The 20,000-nt window shown below is 37.8% G+C and overlaps 1 protein-coding gene across 5 annotated transcripts in view; it reads right to left on the reverse strand.

Annotated features, from left to right (window-relative positions):
* Positions 1-20,000, reverse strand: part of LOC110054701 (Fanconi anemia group I protein-like) — a 69,094-nt gene that overhangs the window by 42,293 nt on the left and 6,801 nt on the right. For all 5 annotated transcript variants that reach the window (XM_089287258.1, XM_089287254.1, XM_089287248.1 and 2 more), the window contains 10 exons: positions 18,352-18,446; positions 10,368-10,403; positions 7,732-7,817; positions 7,017-7,084; positions 5,767-5,833; positions 4,701-4,742; positions 3,234-3,287; positions 1,866-1,935; positions 1,663-1,748; positions 819-942 (listed from right to left, as the gene is read on the reverse strand). In XM_089287258.1, coding sequence (XP_089143384.1) covers positions 819-942; positions 1,663-1,748; positions 1,866-1,935; positions 3,234-3,287; positions 4,701-4,742; positions 5,767-5,833; positions 7,017-7,084; positions 7,732-7,817; positions 10,368-10,403; positions 18,352-18,446 — 728 coding nt within the window. The remainder of the gene's footprint in view (positions 1-818; positions 943-1,662; positions 1,749-1,865; positions 1,936-3,233; positions 3,288-4,700; positions 4,743-5,766; positions 5,834-7,016; positions 7,085-7,731; positions 7,818-10,367; positions 10,404-18,351; positions 18,447-20,000) is intronic.

Consider the following 20,000-nt stretch of genomic DNA (forward strand, 5'->3'; position numbering starts at 1 on the left):
TGGTAGTGTACTTGATTGCATCAATGTCAACCCCAGCATGCACATGGTGCTTAAACATGCCTTGTGTGATGCGCAGAATGCATGCGCACTAACAAAAGTAGGCCCTGTCCCTAAAAGGGATTTTCTAAGCTACCAACAGAAATATCGAAAAAGCCTCACACACTTTGTTAGGCCATCATCTCCTGAGTGACATAATCCAGACAGTTTAGATGCCCGCGGTAACACCAAGGCTGGTAATTCAGTTTAGCAAGTACAGTTATTTTTGTGTTTAGAGGTTTGTGCATGCCTACTGAAAGAGAACTGGCAAAGGACCGTATTTTGTTATTTTCTGATTTAGTTTCAGTTTATTTGCTTTACAATGATATATGGTTTACTGAGGTTTTCTCGGAAGGCAACCCTGAAGGTCTACAGTAACCTTAAAAAGATGATTATATTTAAATATCTTTGCATTGTCTGTAGGCAATATTTTCTCTGGTGTTTTTTTTTCCTTGTAGAGCAAAAGTTAAAAGAGTTTTCAGCATGTTGGAGCATTGAAACATGTGCTTTCTAAATTTAATTCACTGCATATTTCCCCCTGGATTTAAAATAAAAACCACAACATGACACCACTTGCTTTATCACAAACTGCAGCATGTCCTCAATGTTATTACAAAATGATTTAGTCAATACTCAAATTGAATGTACGTTTTTTTTTTAAACGAAACAAATAAATTTTTCAGCATCCTATACTATTTTTGGAGAAATATTCTGACTGAGAGCTCACTCTGCCCTACAACAAATGGTATCATAGCTCAGTTCTATTGAAGCCCTCTAAATACCTTTAAGTATTTAATAAACTCCTTTCCCAAGTCCTGATCCTGTTTGACAGCAAATGTTATGTGCAAGATCACTGTTCCTTCCATGTGCCGCAACTGATCCTTGGACAATGTCTGAACTTCTGAGCTGCAAAGGAAAATAGCTAATCTATCACAAAGTACAACATAGAAAATCTTGTTGTACGCAGAAGATCTCAGGGTAAAAACTGACAATTAAAACATAATAAATCAAGAATTTAAAGTGACTCTTGCACTGAATACCGTAAAATCCCACGTCAAAGTCCTGGGCTTATATAACTTCATAAGGGTTTTTTTGGGTGGGCTTATTATTACCCTATTACCCTACACTTGTATTAGCCTATAACTTTTGATTAAAAATTTTAATGTTTGTAAAGAAAAGCAAAAGGAACGCACTTATACATTAGATGGGCTTATATTCGAGGGGGCTTAATCCGTAATAATATCTTTGTTAGCAAATAGAAGGGCTTATATCTAGAGGAGCTTGTAACAAGGGGGGCTTTAACATGGGATTTTACAGTATTATTTGTAAATATTATTATTACATGTGCACATACGATTTGAGATCTATTATGCAAAATAGGGCAATCATGGACATATCAGAAGGCCTGTTTATTTGTTTAGTTTTTTTTAAATAACATTGCAATTCCTGTGATTGGAAAGCCTACTTTCACATTTCAAATTAAAGCTTCTTACTTTCTAAGACAGGTTCTCTGTAAATAACAAATTTCCTACGCAAGGCAAGCAGTGGTCAATTGACATGACTGGTCATATGTCAACTTACAGAGATTGCTTCCTCTTACATGTACATACTGGTAAAATAACTCACCTATCTTCTTTGTCTTCTTTACGGCATGTATTGTCCATGTTGTTAAAAAAGGATGTTATTCCCTCCAGAACTAGCTGCTTGTGACCCTTAATGAGATAAACAACGACTGATATTCTTTGCTATCAAACACACTCAGGCTTAGTCCTTGAATTACATGTACCATCTGGTATAATATGTTAACACTATTAGAAATGATGTAATACCTTTGTAGAAAGCAGCAGTAGCTGATACACAAGTGGAGGAAGCTCTTGAAAATCAAGGTCTCTCATTGCTCTACAATATGAAGACCAATATTGACACCAGTACTATTGACTATTATAGTTCACCACTAAATTTTCTCCGATTCTTATTGGTTTAAATTGATCATGTGACACAATAGTGTTCATCCACAGAGAGACACTATCAGCCCATAGTGCCCATCTGAGGAAAATACCCGGAAGGATAGTACTTGTGTGTGAAAAATGTTCTGTAAACAAGCAAGCTTACAACAAAAATATATAAACAAATGAAATTGTATTAAGTGGGTTTTGTTTATTTTCCTTTTTAAATTTTACATTTGGCTTTCACGGCTTTCATCTAAAAAAGTTGAAAATAATTCGATATGATTTTTTAACTGGCACGTGGAAGAAACTTTAGTGGTGAACAATAAAGACAGTAGAGTGTTTATGTCCCAGAACTATCGGTCTGATAGTTGCCCCTTGGAAATTTGTTGTTCTTAAAACTAGCATATTTGCCCTTGAAGCTTCGCTTCTCGGGCAAATATTTGTTTTAAGAACATCAAATTTCTGCAGAGCAACTATCAGCCCATACAGAAACACTCTACTGTTTAAATAGTAGCTATCACTACACCTAGATGGATGAAATGAAGTTTGCAAGAAGGTCCTTCACAATGCAGATATTAGGGAGCTTAAGCAACCATGACAGCAACGCCAAGGACAACACCAAGTAAAAAATGAATTTATAAGTTACCAGCAAAATTTGCTGGTAAGATATAAAACAGAAACAGGTCGTGCAACTGGCAACCTTGCCTTACCACTGACACATCCTGCAAGACCTGACTGTTGAAATTTTTAAGTTGATACAGGGCAGGAAAAAGCACAGGCCCAATTGCCCAGGGCAAGTAAATTTTGCTCTTGGGCAAGTGAAAATGGAAGGTTGGTGGTTGGTGGGCAAGTAATATTTTAGTGGGGGCAACTGAAAACAGAAATGTACTGGCCCACTGGGCAACTGGATTTCAATTTATTTTTCCTGCCTTGTGATATATCCAGGGGTCTCATTGATTTTCACAGGCGGGCAAACCTTTTTGCACCAAACTACATCATAAGAAAAACTTTCCTCTGGTTGATGAAACCAGGCGGCCAAAATCATCCTCACAGCTGGTCAACTTGCCCAGTGCCCAACCCTAAATGAAGCCCCAAATATTCTTCTGAAACTTGGCATTAGTACTGAGGTGCTGTCATCAACAATTACAACATTCAACCACATCTTGAAAGTTTAAAATTCAAAAATTAAAGCAAGCTTTTATGTAAAACTTACAGTGCCATGAAACAAAAAGGTGTTTTAGCTCTAACCTTACAATCTTCTCCATAACAAACCGTAACTCATCAGAAGTCATTGGCACATCCCTAAAATCACATGAAATTTACACATGTAGTATTACAAGAACAAAAAAGACAATGGAGATAGTCTATTGCGGGATTTAGCCAAAAAGCTTCACTATACATTGGAGAGTGAGTTATCAGGTGAATTGAACACCGTTATTTGCAATTTGAACAACCAGGTCCAGGTCTTAGAAAGAAATGAACTAACCAATAATTATGCTCATTTGCCTTACGGTGGTTCCCGTCAAACATTCATGCAATAAAAGCTAAATAAAGTTACCAAAAAACCTCAAAGCATGGCAAAATTTTGAACACAGTTAAGGAGAACTTATCAGGACGTCAGCTTCAGCAGAGAGAAAATTGAGTTTGAAGGCAAGCATATTATTTTTAATTATAACGGAATTTCCTGTTAGCTCAAAACAAAGCAAGACACAGTTTTAATTATTTACAAGGTTTGACATTGACTTTCTCAAGAATGCTTGAGAATTTAAATGCTGGCTGACTTATGAATTTAAGTGAGATGCTTCAAATAACATTCAAAATGTTACCATGCTGAGTAGGTTATTAGTAATTTTTGCACTTATTACTTGAATTTCGAGCGGAATCCAATGGCCAATGTCAATGTACAGACTGAGTCATCTGTTGGAAACCCTAGATCTAGATGATCATACTTACAAGTATTATAGAGAAGCAATAGGGAACGTCAAGTGTTTCAAGCAAAAGAAAACATTTTTTATTATTATCAACATGTATTTTTTATGATAACTGCAGAAATTCTAAGCACTTATTGGCTAATTTTCACTGTCAATGAGCGAATAGACACATGAATTTATGATTTATGCAAAGCATCAACAAGCAAGAGCGGACAGTTTGACAATTTGTTATCGTAAAAAACAAATTGACATCAGTTTTTCATGGGTCTGTCCTGTTATTGACAATGAATTTCGTCATAACATTGTCAAAGTAGTTTGCGGATCCACGAGGTGATGCGGATCCACTTGGCTATCACCTTGTGGATCCACAGCTACTTTGACAATGTTATGACAAAATTCATGATCAATAACAGGACAGATGCATGGAAAACTGACATCAGTTTGTTAACTAGAGACTGATATTACTTCTACTGATCTTTCAGGACAAAAATCTCAATCTGTACCAGAAAAAAACTAAATCTGGTATTGTGGTTTGTTCCATTTAGTGAACTACCTAAGATACAGAAATGTTTGCTTAATGGTATGAACCTCTTAGAACAGGACTCAGATACAATTCCAACAGTCCACCTCTCTAGATGGACTGTTTAGATAGCAATCTTAGATTAGACTAATCACACACAAAAAATTAACACTTAAATTACTAAATCTAGACTCAGATTGTAACACAATAATCCAACCCTTGATTGTTAGTGATATATAGACATGCAAGGTGACATAGACTTACCTGAAGACGGCAGCCAAATGAATTGCACATTGTGGATCCCATCTGAAAATAAGATGAAAAATAATAAAAAACATAGACACAGTTATCAACTTTCAATTAATAACGTGTTACAAATACAGTTCTACCTTTTAAAATAGAAACTGCTTACAGCTGTGGAAGAATTATTTTTATTATATGGCTAGCTCCATGAGAGGGCAAAATGAATCAAATCCTGTGCTGTGATTGGCTACCCAAGCGGGCAAGATGGAGCTATCTTGCCCGCTCGGGACTACCCGCCATGTCCCGCAAGAGAAATTTCCCCTAAAGCCATATAATAAATCCTTTATTAACCAAGCTTCTTCGGTCAAGATGGCTGGATATTGGCCTCGCTCTTTTTTTGCGAGTTTATGGACCTCGACTCCATCTCGGTACATAAACACGCAAAAAAAGAACTTGGCCAATATCCTGCCATCTTGACCTCACACTTGGTCAATAAGCCATACATGATGGAGTAGAATTTCAGCATAGTTAGTAAGAGTAGTACAGTGGAGCCTTGTTAATCTGGTCACCAACGGGCCACAAAAATCTATCCATATTAACTGGGTGGCCATATTAAAGGGATTCTTTAAATAAGAAAATGACTAACTGAGCTTTTGTTCGGGCCAGAATTAAGCGGCTGTAAAAACAAGGTGGCTGCATTAACAGGGTGGCCAAAAGGCAGGGTTCCACTGTATTAGAAAGTGAAATAATAAGCAATACTCACCTCTCAGGGGGAAGCAATCAATCATTCAAAATTATTACTTGTCTCGGTTTTACATGTCAGTGGATATTACCATTATGTACAGTAGAGCCAGAAAAGGAGGAACAAAAGAGTATCTGATGATAACAATAGCCAAAACCCTGAGGTGTTCCTCTGAGTGTTGCTCTGTAGGAAAGGTTTTCACTGTGTCTTCCTTCTGGGTTGTAGCATTAATGTAATACTTCTCTACACCATTCTGCCAAATTGCATTACTTGTCTGACTCAAAACTCAACTGACTGAAAAGAAAGTTAACTTGATTTAATAACTATAAGAAAGGCATTTAATACCTGCTTGAACAAAGAGTGTTGAGGAGATGCCTTTTATATTCCTGGCCTGCCATTTCACCTCCACCATCTACATTTACAAAGTTAAACACAAGTTTTCGATTGCAAGAGAAGAAAAACATTTTATTTTCTGCATAATTATTTGATGGGCATTGTTTGCTATACTGGAATATAGTTATAGAAGTTGAAACAGGGATGTATCTATGGCAAAACCTGAAATATCAAATTCAATAGGAAGCAATTTTTCAAAGACTAAAAACATGCATGAGCCTGTAGGGCAAGTGCACTTTGAAGTCTTTGAAAAATTTACAAATGGTTTACATTATTTATTCCACATTGCACGAAAAAAATTCATTTAATTACTTATTAATAATATACAAGTGACAATTTCTGTCATGCGATAGTATTTTACATGACAAATGAGGGCATCAATCTAGTACTTAACAAAACTGGATAAAAATTTCACATGTTAATTCAAACATAAAAATTCATTCACTCTTTCCAAGTCTTGTATGAAAAGCAGTCTTTGTTTCAATGAAAAGCAGTCTTTATTTAGAGTTGATTTGAAGAACTTGATAACAAAGTGCTCAAAGGAAAAAATGCCTGCAGTTTTGCTGCAGCTTTCTCACCTCAACTGTTTTTCAAGTGGTTGGAAAACTCTGTGCCATGTGTTTTTCTTCCCAGAGAAGAAACTGTTCAACCCAATACAAGTTGTTTTAACCAAAATTCAGTGGAGCAGAGCAAAAGTCTACCAAGTGACAGATTTTCTTAGCACTGAAGGAGTGCCTTTAGTACACATGATCCTTCTTGTGTGAAGATATCATATATCATACATGTTTTTGTGCAAAAGCTCACCTGGTATTTCATTGGTGGTTATATATTAAGTGGTATTTAACTTCACCCTTAAGTTAAATTGCTCACAGACTGAATTGTTGTGTGAAACTTGCAGATATTTTTACAGGCTTATATGTTCATAAGAACTTTTTAAAGGTTTTTTAGTCACATAACAGTCAATTTCCTTTCTTATAATTACTGCTCTAAGGAACTGAATACTCCAGTAATATTTCTAAACTTTCTTCAACATTGGAGAAAAGCTAAAACGCTTCCATTATAAATGTGACCTCCAGCCAATACACACTTATGGCAGAAGTGCATGAGAGCTCTACTAATCAGATTAGTATATCAGCAGAATTTTTTAATACTAAATGCATCACTCAGCACTAGTAAAGAACTTAATGGTCAATCAATCATACCTCCCACCATTGGGATGAATTCCTTGGCTGCTACAGCAGACAATATCTTGGGGAACAGCTCTAATGATCTGTTAAAGATCAAAATAAGACATTGTTATACATTGTGTATCTTAAACAAATGACTTGATAGCTGTGTCATTTCATCAATATTTACACTAGTTGGCAGGTGTCAAAACAATGACAGATGTATGTGCATACATGAGTATGTATGTTCTGCCAAATGACTTTCACAGCCCTTAACCAAATCCTGCATGAATACAGGGCTTATTTTTTCAACTAGTAGAAATGGTTTGAACCCATGAGTATCAGTAGTTCGTATAGTGTGATCGTCTGGGTGAGGGTACATGAGTCTTTCAGCCAATACCATCATGGCTAAACTGACCAATCACTTTCAACAGACCAGACTTAAAACATCATCGACTGACAAATACTCTTCACTTGACTCTGAATATGACTTCCCCTTAGGTTGTCGAAACGTCAGTAACTAACTACAGTTCTTTTCAGAACTACCCTCACCTAAGTAGCGAGACAAACAAGCCAAAAAGACGCAACATAGTGGAATACAAAGTAAATAATTACAAACAAACAGAAGAAAAATCAAGAGACCCTCATGGCAAATTCATGTTACTTCAGTTGTTATTGTTTGCTTTATTAAAGTACTTTACTTTGTTTTGTACAACATTTTTGATTCATGTTTCTTCAACGGGCTACTCACTTTCCATTGCTCAGAGAACCACTCTTGATGGCATTTAAGAACAGGTCTGCTAGTTCCGCAAGAGTTCTACCAGGGAATGCATCCAACTAAAACACAAGCATCGGTACCATCATAAATAGAAAAATGCTGCTGAATTGTAAATAGATACAGGTACATGTACACAGTCCTTTAACAAATACATAATATGTGTGTATACATTTGATTGAAAAATCTTTGTCTGTAGAAAAGTATATAAACCACAAACAGTATGACTTTATATCAAGCTGTCTTCAATTGAGCATAGTAAAACCGAAAGCAATTGAAACTACTTACCAATTAGACTACCCAAGCCAATCTTAAACGGTAGTAAAACCAAAACCAAAATCAAAGTAATTGCCTGATTACTTTTGACACTCAATTGAAAACCACTCTATGATACATGTCGGTAAATCAATATCAACTTTAAGCAGATTTATCTGGCCAGCAAGAAGTACAGGAACATGCGACCGTTCACAGGAAAACATACTTTAACACTTATCCGTTAGACGAGCCAAACCGTTAACCATCCGTTAGTTACCCATTAGAAAATTTTCTCATAAACGTTACAGGCGTTAACTTAACTGTTAGCAGTAAAAGTCAAAACGTTAGAGGGGATAGTGCAAGTGTTAGCTGTTAGCCTGTATCCATTAGCCATTAGCATCATACCGTTACAACAGAAAGCCTACCACTGCAGGGCCATTAGAAAAAATTAGCATCCATTAAACGGTAATTTAACTGTTTGCTATCCGTTAGAAGAGCCCAGCAAAGGTTATAAGTAAAGAAATCCGTGTATTGCAAGACGTGAGCTATGTCTCGGCCTGAAGTTGACTTCATAAGCTACAGTGCAAATGCATGACATCTAATGGGGTATTAAAGCGAGCGAGCACCAGGGATAGTCTCATTAGGATCACGGAGACTAAGTGAGTGATGTAGTTGAAGAGGGAATAAGATGAGTGACTTAATTCCAGGTTTATTGTATGCATTTAATAATCTAGCTTGAGATTCGACAAAACTGTGTGCTATTCACCGATAAAGTATGACGTGAATGAATCGATCAAATGACACCGAAAATGACAAAACGCTTGTAAAACTTTGGAGTCATCCACAGTTCAGTATGAAATTTGCATTAAGTTGTTTACATTGTCATTCAAGAGATTACTGTAAGCTCAAAACTTTTTAATTCTGGCAGAATGTTTACAGTGTAGTTCATTCCAAAAATTAATTGCAGCGGGATGTTCTTATGACTATTTTGATACACTGGGATGCACGACTAAGGACTTCCGCCAAAGATGACAAAATGCTTGTAGTGAACTTTGGGGTTGTCCACATTGAGTATGAAATTTGCATAAAGTTGTTTACAGTGTAATTCAAGAGACTGGTTTCAAAACTTTTCAATTCATGGGGAATGTTTTAACGACTATTTTGACATGCTGTTGACTTTGACTATCAGAACCAACACTTTACCAATGACGCAAGCTTTGTCACGTCAGGTCGCGACAAATGTTAAACTGACATGTCCAGCATGAACCATCGCGTTGCAATGCATTGTGCTATGAAGTGATTATGGAATTCATGCCGATACAAAACTTATTAGTCGTGATTTGGCTTTTTCGCTTGCTAGCATCTCACTAACATCGGACTTTATCCGAGGCCATGGGTCCATGTCTCAACTAATTTAGCGATTGTTTTGAGTAGTGTTTCCATTTCACGGCTATAAATGTAATTGGCATTAAATTTCCGTAGGGATATTGACCCTTTTCTGTAGCGATTTATAAAACTGTTCTTTGGCTGTACAGTATGCATGGCGCCAATTGCTAATGCTCAAGCAGATCAAATGCAAACGTTAAGGCACTTTCACCGTTATCCATTGGATTTTTTTCTCAGCCGTTAAACCGTTGCCGATCGTTTTCATGAGCCATTAGGCAGGATTACTAAGCCGTTAGACTGTTAGGGCAAAGCGTTAGAAAGTTGTAACGAGCCGTTAGGCAGAACTTGCCAGCCGTTAGAATGCTAGCACAGAGCGTTAGAATGCTTTGAAGGCCATTAACTATCCATTAGTTATCCGTTAGTTTTTAGCCGTTTAACGGATAAGCGTTAAACTATGTTTTCCAGTGAACAGTCACATGTGTGCAAGTGACTCAGGATAAGACTGGTTCCAGTGTAGTCAGCAGTCATGGCAGTGAAAGAGTGGAACAAGCTCCCTATCAATATTACATCCAGTAAGAATGTTAAGCTTTTTCAGCAAATTATGTACTAAATTATCTTAAGGATTCATACATAGGGCTGAACCATTTCTCTATTTCTTAAGTCAACTTTACTCAGTATTTAGTCTTATGTCATTTTATTTAGGTATTAGATTTATGTATAGTGTAATGAGGGCCACTAGCTTGTCAGTGCTAACTGTAAATTGTTTCTACCCTCATTAAATAAAGTGCTATTCTTCTTCTTCTTCTTCTAGTTTACTTCTGATTGGACAACAAAGTTGCAAGAGTGATTCAAGCCAATGCCTTAATGTTAGTAATGCAAAACCTTACCTTTGACACCAAAAGCAATCTGTTTATTACTCTTATCAACCTAGAACATTTTGTTATGAAGTCAGAACCCTCTGCTTTTCTTACCTCCATTAGTAAAAATCCCACAACTTCAGAAGCAACCTGTTAAAACAAGTTTAAAGCAAACTCGTGAATAAGTAAATGTTCTTACAGATAACAAGACATTGTATTTCAGTAATAGCGGAGCTCCGGCGGCCCAAAGGGCTGCCAAGCGGAGCACCATAACTATAGGAACAGAACCACATGCAGTGTTTCAGCCAGAAAATTTTACTTGAGGGCCAAAGTGGACCCTGAAGACCTTTTTTAGGGGGCAATTTTTTTAGGAAAGGGGCCAATAAATTGAAAGCTACAGAAGGAAAAAATGCATCAGGGTACCAAGGAAAGTAAAGCAGTTTATTAGGATCTGTGATAAAATTTAATAAGTGCTTTTTGAAGTGTTTCAACTCAATAAAGTTTCTTTTGAATCAGATACTAGTATAAAGGATCTGTACATTACAAAAGAACAGTCCTTAGGCATACATGACATAGTCAATGATCAAGGGTTTGCAATGCATTAAAGGGCGATTTCAAACATGGCCAGCCATTTGGAAGTTTTTGGTCGCCAAGGATGAAATGTTAGTTGCATTGGCGACCATATCGATCGCAATTTCGAGCCCTGGGATGGCTTTTAAATACTATGCCTGTGTTAAGCCTGAACTCTTGTAAAAGGAAAGGGCCAAATTGGCCCTTTTCTAGTTTTTCTGGGGGCCATCTCTGATTGCAGCGCGGGATTCCCGCAATGGCGCGCTCTGGCGGAAACACTGCACATGCATGCATAGAAATAGAAAACCATGCAACTCTTTTCTCGTGGTCAACATGGCTAGGGGCATGGATCTCATGATTTTCAGCCGTTTTAAGGGTTAGAGTATTAGGAAAAGTGCTTGTGTAAATGTTTTTTGGTTGGGTTCAGATAATCAGTCAACTAGATAGCCAAAGTAAGTCCCAGATGTTAACACTATTTTCCAGCCACCATATTGGAGGACTAAGGAGGTCCACCAACATGGCGGCTCCATACTAGGTTCTATAATTTTGCGCGGAACATTTCCACGAATATCTCAACTTTGGGACAACACACGCACCTTACACTTGGAGAACTACCTTTTTTTATTTTTTGTCTATAATATCACAATTTCTTGACTTTATCCACTGAATGGTTTTTGATTTTATTTTTTAATTTGTGTGACAATGAACACACTCTAAAAGTCTTGAATCGGAGCAGGTGCCATCTTGGATCCAGTTGCTCCTTTGATTCTTCTTGATTTTTCAATAACACCAGAAAACTACCAAAACTGAGTCAAAAGTAAAACCGAATGACATAATCTAAAAACAGGAGACTAATTAGTTACAGTGCGAGAAAGTCAGTTATGATTCAATGCATTTTTATTCTTTTTACCAGCCCAGAGCCCACCACGTAGCCTGCAAATAACTACCTACAAATAATGGTCAGCTCAAGTGTAATACCATCTAAATAAGGCTTTAAAACAAGTCTTTAAAGCACAGATAATGGAGCATGACGTTCTAGGCCCCCGCTTGGTCATTACTGTTATTTATAAGTGTAATAGTTAAATGGAACGCAATGGATTCTTTTGTCTTTCTTAACTCAAAGAGACAATGAACACTTGCCTTTTCATAAATACATGTTTCAACATTGCCTACAGGAAGTGACGAAAAGGCTGTCCGATAGCCCGGGACTAGTGAAACGATCGGTCACGCTAGCGCTGTCTTATCACAGGTAGCCCGATGGGCAAGCATGAAGTGGACATGAGTGAAACACTGTTGCTTGGGTTTTTTTGTTTTCTTTTTTCCTAATGGCAAACTTCATATGTTGTGTTTAACAGACAGTTAGTGAGAGAAAGTGAAACAATGGGAATGTTTTTCTAAGATAGAGTAAAATGTAAAATTTAAGCAACTGAAGTCAATTTTTTTTCCTGATCACATGTCCTGACAGCACGGCGGCGGTGCAAGACAAAAACTTGCTGTAACAAGGTTATCACATATTTTCATTGTTATCCGTGTAGTTAATAGTTTGCTCAAGTAAGCATATGTCTTGAAGCATATATGACATTACATTAGGCCATCTTCGCTCCTAATGGGGAGCATAGGATGTCAACCATGGACCACCTGACTCTATTTTTGGCAGTTCTCTTTGCCTCTATCCAAGTGATATTCTTCTTGGCGAGCTCATCTTGCACACTTCACCTCCAGCATTGCTTTGGGCGGCCTCTTCTTCTGAACCCCCTGAGGGTTCCACTCGAGGGCAGAACAGGTGATGTTATTCTCAGGCTTCCGTAGCATATGCCCAATCCAGTTCCACTTTCTTTTCTTAATGTTCTCCTCTATACGACTTTGCTGTGTCCTTTCCCATAGTTCTTCATTTGAAATGACCTCTGGCCAACGGATATTCAAGATCTTCCATAAACACTTGTTGATAAACGTCTGCAATTTCTTGATCAGTAGTTTCGTTGATCTCCAGGTTTCCAAACCATACACAGGGGCAGACCTCACATTCATACTGAAAATCCTGAGCTTTGTTTGCAATCTAATACATTTTTCCTTCCACACAGGCATAAGCATCTAGAATGTCGATTGCGCTTTTCTTATCCTGGCTGTTATGTCCACGTCAGTTCCACCAGTTTCATTGATGATGTTTCCAAATACGTGAACTTGGACACTCTTTCAACAGCTTCCCCATGAAGTTCCAATGATTCTTGTTGCCTCACACCAATTCGCATCTCCTTTGTTTTCTTGATGTTGATGTTGATTTTGAGCCCTACCTGACCACCAGTCTCTTGTAATCTTTCCCCTTTCACTTTCATATCAGCCAGTCGGTGTGTTAGTAAGCAAAGATCATCAGCATAGTCCAAGTCTTCTAGGCATTGGGTCAGTGACCACTGGAGTCCCAAACGTTTACCCTCGTATGCGTTCTTCGACACCCAGTCAAGTACCACAAGGAACAGCAATGGCAAAAGAAGGCATCCCTGTCTCACACCAGTCTTGACCTTGATGGGCTCGGTCATAGTTCCTGCATGAAGTACTTGGCAAGTGATGCCCTGATACTGAACCTTAAGCATGTTGATGATTTTATTAGGTACACTGTAATGACGAAGAATCCTCCACATAGCCTTCCTATCCAGAGAATCGAAGGCTTTCTCAAAATCCAAGAATAACAAGCACAGGGGGATGACCACTCGTTTGTTTGTTCTACAATGATCCTCAGTGTGAAAATTTGATCGATGCAAGAACAATCCTTTCTAAATCCCACATGCTCATCTCTCAGGACGTCGTCAACAAACACCTTCATTCGGTTCAATATGACCTGGGTTAAGACTTTGCTGGGTATTGAGAGCAACATTATTCCCCTCCAGTTACCACACAAACTAAGGTCGCCTTTTTTCGCCAGCTTTACTAGAAGACCTCTCTTCCAGTTGTCTGGAATCTCTTCTTTCTCCCATACGAAATTGAAAATTCTATGCAGTGCTTCCACAGTACAAGGACCTACCTCCTTCAATGCTTCAGGAGGGATTTTATCTACCCCTGGAACTTTGGCATTCTTCTGTTGAGTGAGGGCTGTTCTAATTTCTCCTCTGGAAATAGGTCCCGTGTTGATGCTCAGGGGAACGTCTGCAGGTCGGGGATCTGGTAATTGGCTTGGCACTGGTCTGTTCAATACGGATTCAAAATGTCTCATCCATCGCTGAAGCTGGTCTTCCATTTTCATCGAGAGTTCCATCTTCACTTCTAATAGGGCGATTTTGATTGCATCTTATCCCGCTAAGTTTCCATGTTGTCATATATAGGGTTCTCAGATCATTGTTCTTAGCCGCGTGTTCTGCTTCTTGTGCAATACTCTCAATCAAGTTCCTTTTGTCTCTTTGATTTGATTTCTTAACCTCTCTATTCTTCTCGTTGTAGTATCTATTTGCTTCACGTTTTCCTTGTCTCATTCAAGCATCATTCAGTATGGGTTTGGCCTTTGGTCTTTCTTCAATCTTCCTGTATGTCTCGTCAGACAACCACTCCTTCTGGGTCCTTTTTGTACATCCTCATTTCTACGGCCAGTTAACGTTGCACCAACTTTCCAGACTTCTATAGGGTTTGCACATCCCATTGTCCTATTCAGGTTCTGAGTTTCGGAGAGAGCAACTTCATCTGGGGGCTTCACTTCATTCTCGTTCTCACCTTATGGTCATAATTCAGTTCTCATGATCCCTGCTTGATCTCTACTTGCAATAGAGACTGGGCAAAGTTTTCCGTAGTTTCGGTTTCAGTAACCCGATGAATCCACCACCTAGGGGGTTATAGCCTTCGCAGCTTCACCAGAGCTCCGAAGCAGAGCTTGAAGCATATGTGACTGTGAATAGCAAGCAGGGTTTTCAAAATCAGCTGGCATCCAGCGCAAGTCACCGGCTACTTCAAGCATTTGCACCGGGTACTTTGTGTCGCAAAGTTCATTAATGCACAATTTTGTTTTGCCAACGTTGTTATGATCTGGTTTTTTTGAGGAAATAAATAAAATGGTGAAAATCTTAACAGTGCAGCTATTATACATGAATATACCTTTAGAACTTCGAAGCAAGAGCAAAATTTTTGACAGGCATTACGTAAATGTACATATATCAGTTTTGTCGGCACCTGAACATTTTCCACAACGAAGCACTATTGAAAATTAGCACTGTTGAAAATTTACCAAGGCAAACAGGTAAACTAATATTATGTGCTGTTCCAGTTTTTAAAACGACAAAAAAAAAAACAATCGGCCAGTATTTGAGCTAAGTTGACCACAAATTGATCCAGCTCTCTTAGCATCTGTGTGGTGAATGTGAGAGCAGTCTTCATCGTGAAATGTTACTCCAAACGTATCCTAAGTGACGGTTTGAAAGGTGTCTTAACAATAAAGGCCTCCATCACAAAAGTCCTTGGAATTTAAGACAAACAAAAACTCAAAAAATATCGAAAAATCAAAGCAGAAACGAGACGAAACGAAATCGCTGATTTTTTGTGATACTTCATGTATGTGACAGGAAAGATATCACCGGTAATCGCTTCAATCCTTTCACGATAATCCACCTGATTCATCTGCAGCTATTTTTCATTCCAAAAACTAAAACGATCTTCATATTAAAACCTTTTTCCTTGAACTTGCATAATTGAAATAATATTATTTATAAAATTACAGCTGAGTCATGTTACTACAGTTAATTGCAAGCCAAACTTGATACTGCAATGTAACAAGTACCGATGGAACGAAAAGCATTACAGTTGTATGAAGTATTTTAGAAGTGAACTTCCAGAGAAATTCAACTTGCAGTGAGCACATTTTTAATAAACTCTTGTTAAAATATTTAAAGTGTACAATAGCCTCCAACAAAATCACTTTTTGGTCCAGGGTCTTCAAACGCCCCCCCCCCCCCCCTCTGCAGGAGGGGGTAAGCCATTCCGGCACTCTTCTACATGTGGCCTCCTTTATCATATCCCTAGAGTACGCCACCTACTTTATGATTTCCTCCTGCTACTTTATTTCAATTTGAAAACCCTGAGCAAGGAGCGCTGGAGCGGTAGCCAAGATTTCATTTGGTTATTTATAGTACGACTGAACAAACTGTGTTTCACATACATGAAACATGTGACAAATTAAAAACATTAAGGCATAAAATGAATTTACTATCATTTACAAACTGCAAAATAAGACAAAGCGTATGACTTTAATTATTGACGTATTCCTTTCCTGAAGGAAAAATTTCAGCGATATTTGGCAAACAGCTGTTTTAATAAAACATTTTTTGTGACGGCTTTACTTTCCCACTATGACTACATGTGTAAAGTAATTCAACATGTTGTTTTGACTATGCATAAATTAAAACTTCAACTGGGTTTTTTAAAAGAGCTTAAATTTTCAATACTTTCTTACATTCTCGTACGAAAACTTCTTTGAATGAAGAAAAAGTCAGCCGCTATGCCATGTGGGAGTGACATGCTTCTAAGTCAGTTGTTAGTTCAAACTCATTGTTAACATGACATGAATTTACGTCTCGAATTTTCCACAGTCACTTTTTGGAAAATTAAATCTCAGAGCCTTAATCTTTCATCACCCAGGAGCTTTAATCCTGACCTAGTAAATATCTCCATAAATAATGTACGGTAAAATAACGTAAGTCATGACACCAAAATAAATCAAGGTTTACAATAATTTTGTTTGTGAAAAAATATGCTGCTTTGTGTCTTCATCTACAATATAAGCATGAATAACTGCGGCTAAATTTTATTACAGTACCTAGGAGATTAAAATGAATGATTTAGGTCTTGTTATTTATGGATATGAAATTTCCAAGGGGTATGGGGACCCAAGTAAAAAAGTCATGGAAATTCCAGGGGATGGGGGAAGTAATGTGAAGCCCCCTGGAACAGAAAATCCTGGGGACTGGGGGTCAAACTGGGAATGAACCCTCTGTGGGGGGTATGGATATTCTCTAGAACCACACATTAAGTGTTCTAAATGTTTTACTGTATATGGTTTAATTCAAAAGGGCAATCGAAGAGAATTAGTTTATCTAAGCTCCATATTATTAATTAACATTATTTTTGCATATTAAATTGATTTAATTATCCTTATTAATAAAATAATTTCAGGCTAGTTCCTCGGAGAGTTGGGCTAGTAAGATGAAATTAAAGCTTGCCCAAAGGGCAAGTGGAGTTTTTGAATTTCATCTCACCCTGTGTCTAGTACAGCAATATCACCTATTTTCTATGGCTGGTTTTTTTTACATATATATCCATTCATGTCTCGTTCAAAGTTGCATAAGATCTTCACTTTCTATGGTACATAATTCACAATTGGCCTAAACCCAGACAGCTGTCTGGCTATAAAGAGTTCTAGCTTCAACTTTAGTATCATTCACTAGCCTTATGCAGCGTTCGCTTGGCGAAAGAAGCCGCTGGGATCGATCAGCAAAAGAAACAATTTCAGCGTACAGGTCTGGACAATGTGGAAGTCATCGATATGTTTTTGATCGAAAACTGAAAAATTTGCAGGGTATATTTTCACAGATACCATTCTCAAGCCAAGTAGGTTGTAAAATTTCTGGAGTTACATCTTTTATGAACGTGGTAAACATCGGAAATCCAGCGTCGGCGCTCGCAAGCAAAGCTTTGTCAGATTGCACAAAGGTTTGCTGTGTTGTTGCTGCATTGTTTGCTTTACAATAGGCTATTAAAATCTCGCGAGAAGTTCAGGCAGCCACACTTACAGTTTTTTTAAGCTCTTGTGAGACGAGACTCTTGTCTCGCAAGAGGGTGGTAACTTACTTTTGAGTGGTACTGTAAGGATTATTTAATCTTCTAAATTGCAACCCACCCTTCTTCCCTTTGGAGGCTTGATTGTTGTTATTACATGTATTTGAATAAACTGGGTTCACCTCTCTATGACGCTATCAGTTAAGTCTCGCAGTGACTTTCCCAAGCTTTGTTTTTCACTATTCAGTGGTGCTATTTTGCTCTCGTTTTACCCAATTCAATCCAGCACATCTAGCGGTGTCGGCTTGTAGTGCCGGGGATATAGTAGGCTAACGAGCAAGCCACAAATGTCTACACTCTAGCACGACGCTGGCCAGAGGTTTTAGTTCGTAATGCCATTTAGAGTTAAGCTTTCCCCTTTTGCCGACTTGTCCAATCCAGTGGGGGTTTTACTGCTGGGAAGATAAGTTAGGCTTTGGTCATGCAATGGGAGTTCGCCTGTCACACCTATTGCAGAGCAGTGATCCCCCCTTTAAGTCATCTATTATCGTGTGGTTTTTTTGCGCTTGCCTATTACAAACATTTGAACATACCTCTCTAGGAACTGCAACATTTATGTGTTTTATTGTATAGGTTAATGAGAAGTCTATAAAATCATTACCCTGGGGTCTGTTTATGATGTAGGATTTTAAATCTCATCACTGTGGTGAACTGGATACCAAGCACAACATTAATATTTACTTCAAGTACAGGTACAACTACAGATGTACAGAAATATTACCTTATTACTGAGATCACCATCATTCAATATTTGAATACCATGCTTGAACACAAATGTTCGTCTGTCTAAGCCAACTTTAGTATCACAAGGTGAACCTGTATAGAAATAAATTACTGCATATCAACACTAAAAAAAGGAGAACTTCTACAAGATATAGAAAACCACTTTTGACAATAATTAACTATAATTAGGCCATGAGGAGAGCAACCTGCCTGCCATACACCATAGAATAGTTTTGCAGTCAAACCAAGTGAAGCGTACCCCTCAAGATTACATTAATGAATTGATTACTTGAATATTGAACCCGCTAGTCGTTTCAAGAATGCAATAATGAATTGGTTATTTGAATATTGAGCACGCCAGCCATTTCAAAAATCATTAATGTAATCTTGAGGGGTACACTTCACTTGGTTTGACGGTAAAAACTCTAATAAACAAAATTATGTATCAATATCTTTATTCCATATTTTCCACTTCTCTGTTTCGGTTTAATGCTACTACAGAAGGTGCATGTCTACAAAACAATTTAACAGCGGTATTTTCACATCATTGGAGAGATGCCTATTTAAAGTTAATAAAGCAAAGTTAACATCCCCCTTGACCATGTTCATATCTGTTGCCTGATTTACAATTGTGTGGTCATAGAAAATATCCATACCTACCGCAAAAAGGTTACTGGAAATTCCAAGGGGGAAGGGGGCCAAGTATAAAGTATAAAATAGAATTTCCATAGGGATTTGGGGGACAGGAGGAAGTAAACCTATGGATATTTCTGGGACAATGTGTGATTCCAGAAAATATCCATACCCCCTACAGAAGGTTTTTTCCAGTTTGACCACCCACCCCCCAGGATTTTCCATTCCAGGGGTGCTTCACCGTACTGCCCCACCCCCTGGAATTTCCATGATTTTTCTACTTGGGCTCCCCTACCCCTTGGAAATTCTGTATCCATAAATAACGAGACAAATCATTAATTGTACCAAAATTTAGCCACAGCTGTTTATAATTACATTGTAGATGAAGACGCACTTTTTCACGGTAGACTGCAGATGCGGCGTGTTCCTTCATGTCATGTTAAAATATTAGAACTGGCGTTTGAACTTATACAATGTAAGCAACTGACTTAGAAGCGCTTCACTCCCAAATAGCATGGCAGCTGACTTTTTCTTCATTAAATTAAAAGAAGTTTTCATACAAGAATCTCGGAACATACATAAAGCTCTTTCAAATAAGCCAGTCAAAGTTTTAATTTATACATGGTCAAAACAACATATCAAATTACTTTACCCAAAGTCATCACACAACATTTTTTCCAAACAGCTGTTTCCCAAATGTCATTTTATTTCTTCTCTCACCAAAGGAACACATCAATTAAGTCATACGCTTTGTCTCTGTAGTTTGTAAATGATAGTAAATTCATTTTATGCCTTAGTTGTTTAATTTGTCATACATTTCATACACGAAACATGCATTGTTCAGTCGTTCTACAAATGACATGAAATCCTGGCTACCGCTCCAATGCCCCTCACTATCCACAGTTACATAATATTATAGTTCAAGACAAATGGCTTTGAATCAACTTTGCTCACCTAGCAAACTATTAATTACACGGATAATGATGAAAATATGTGATAACCTAGTTACGGCGA

Source organism: Orbicella faveolata, unplaced genomic scaffold (genome assembly GCF_042242905.1).
Source record: "Orbicella faveolata isolate gen_17 unplaced genomic scaffold, um_ofav_v1 contig_1, whole genome shotgun sequence".
Lineage (NCBI taxonomy): Eukaryota > Metazoa > Cnidaria > Anthozoa > Scleractinia > Merulinidae > Orbicella > Orbicella faveolata.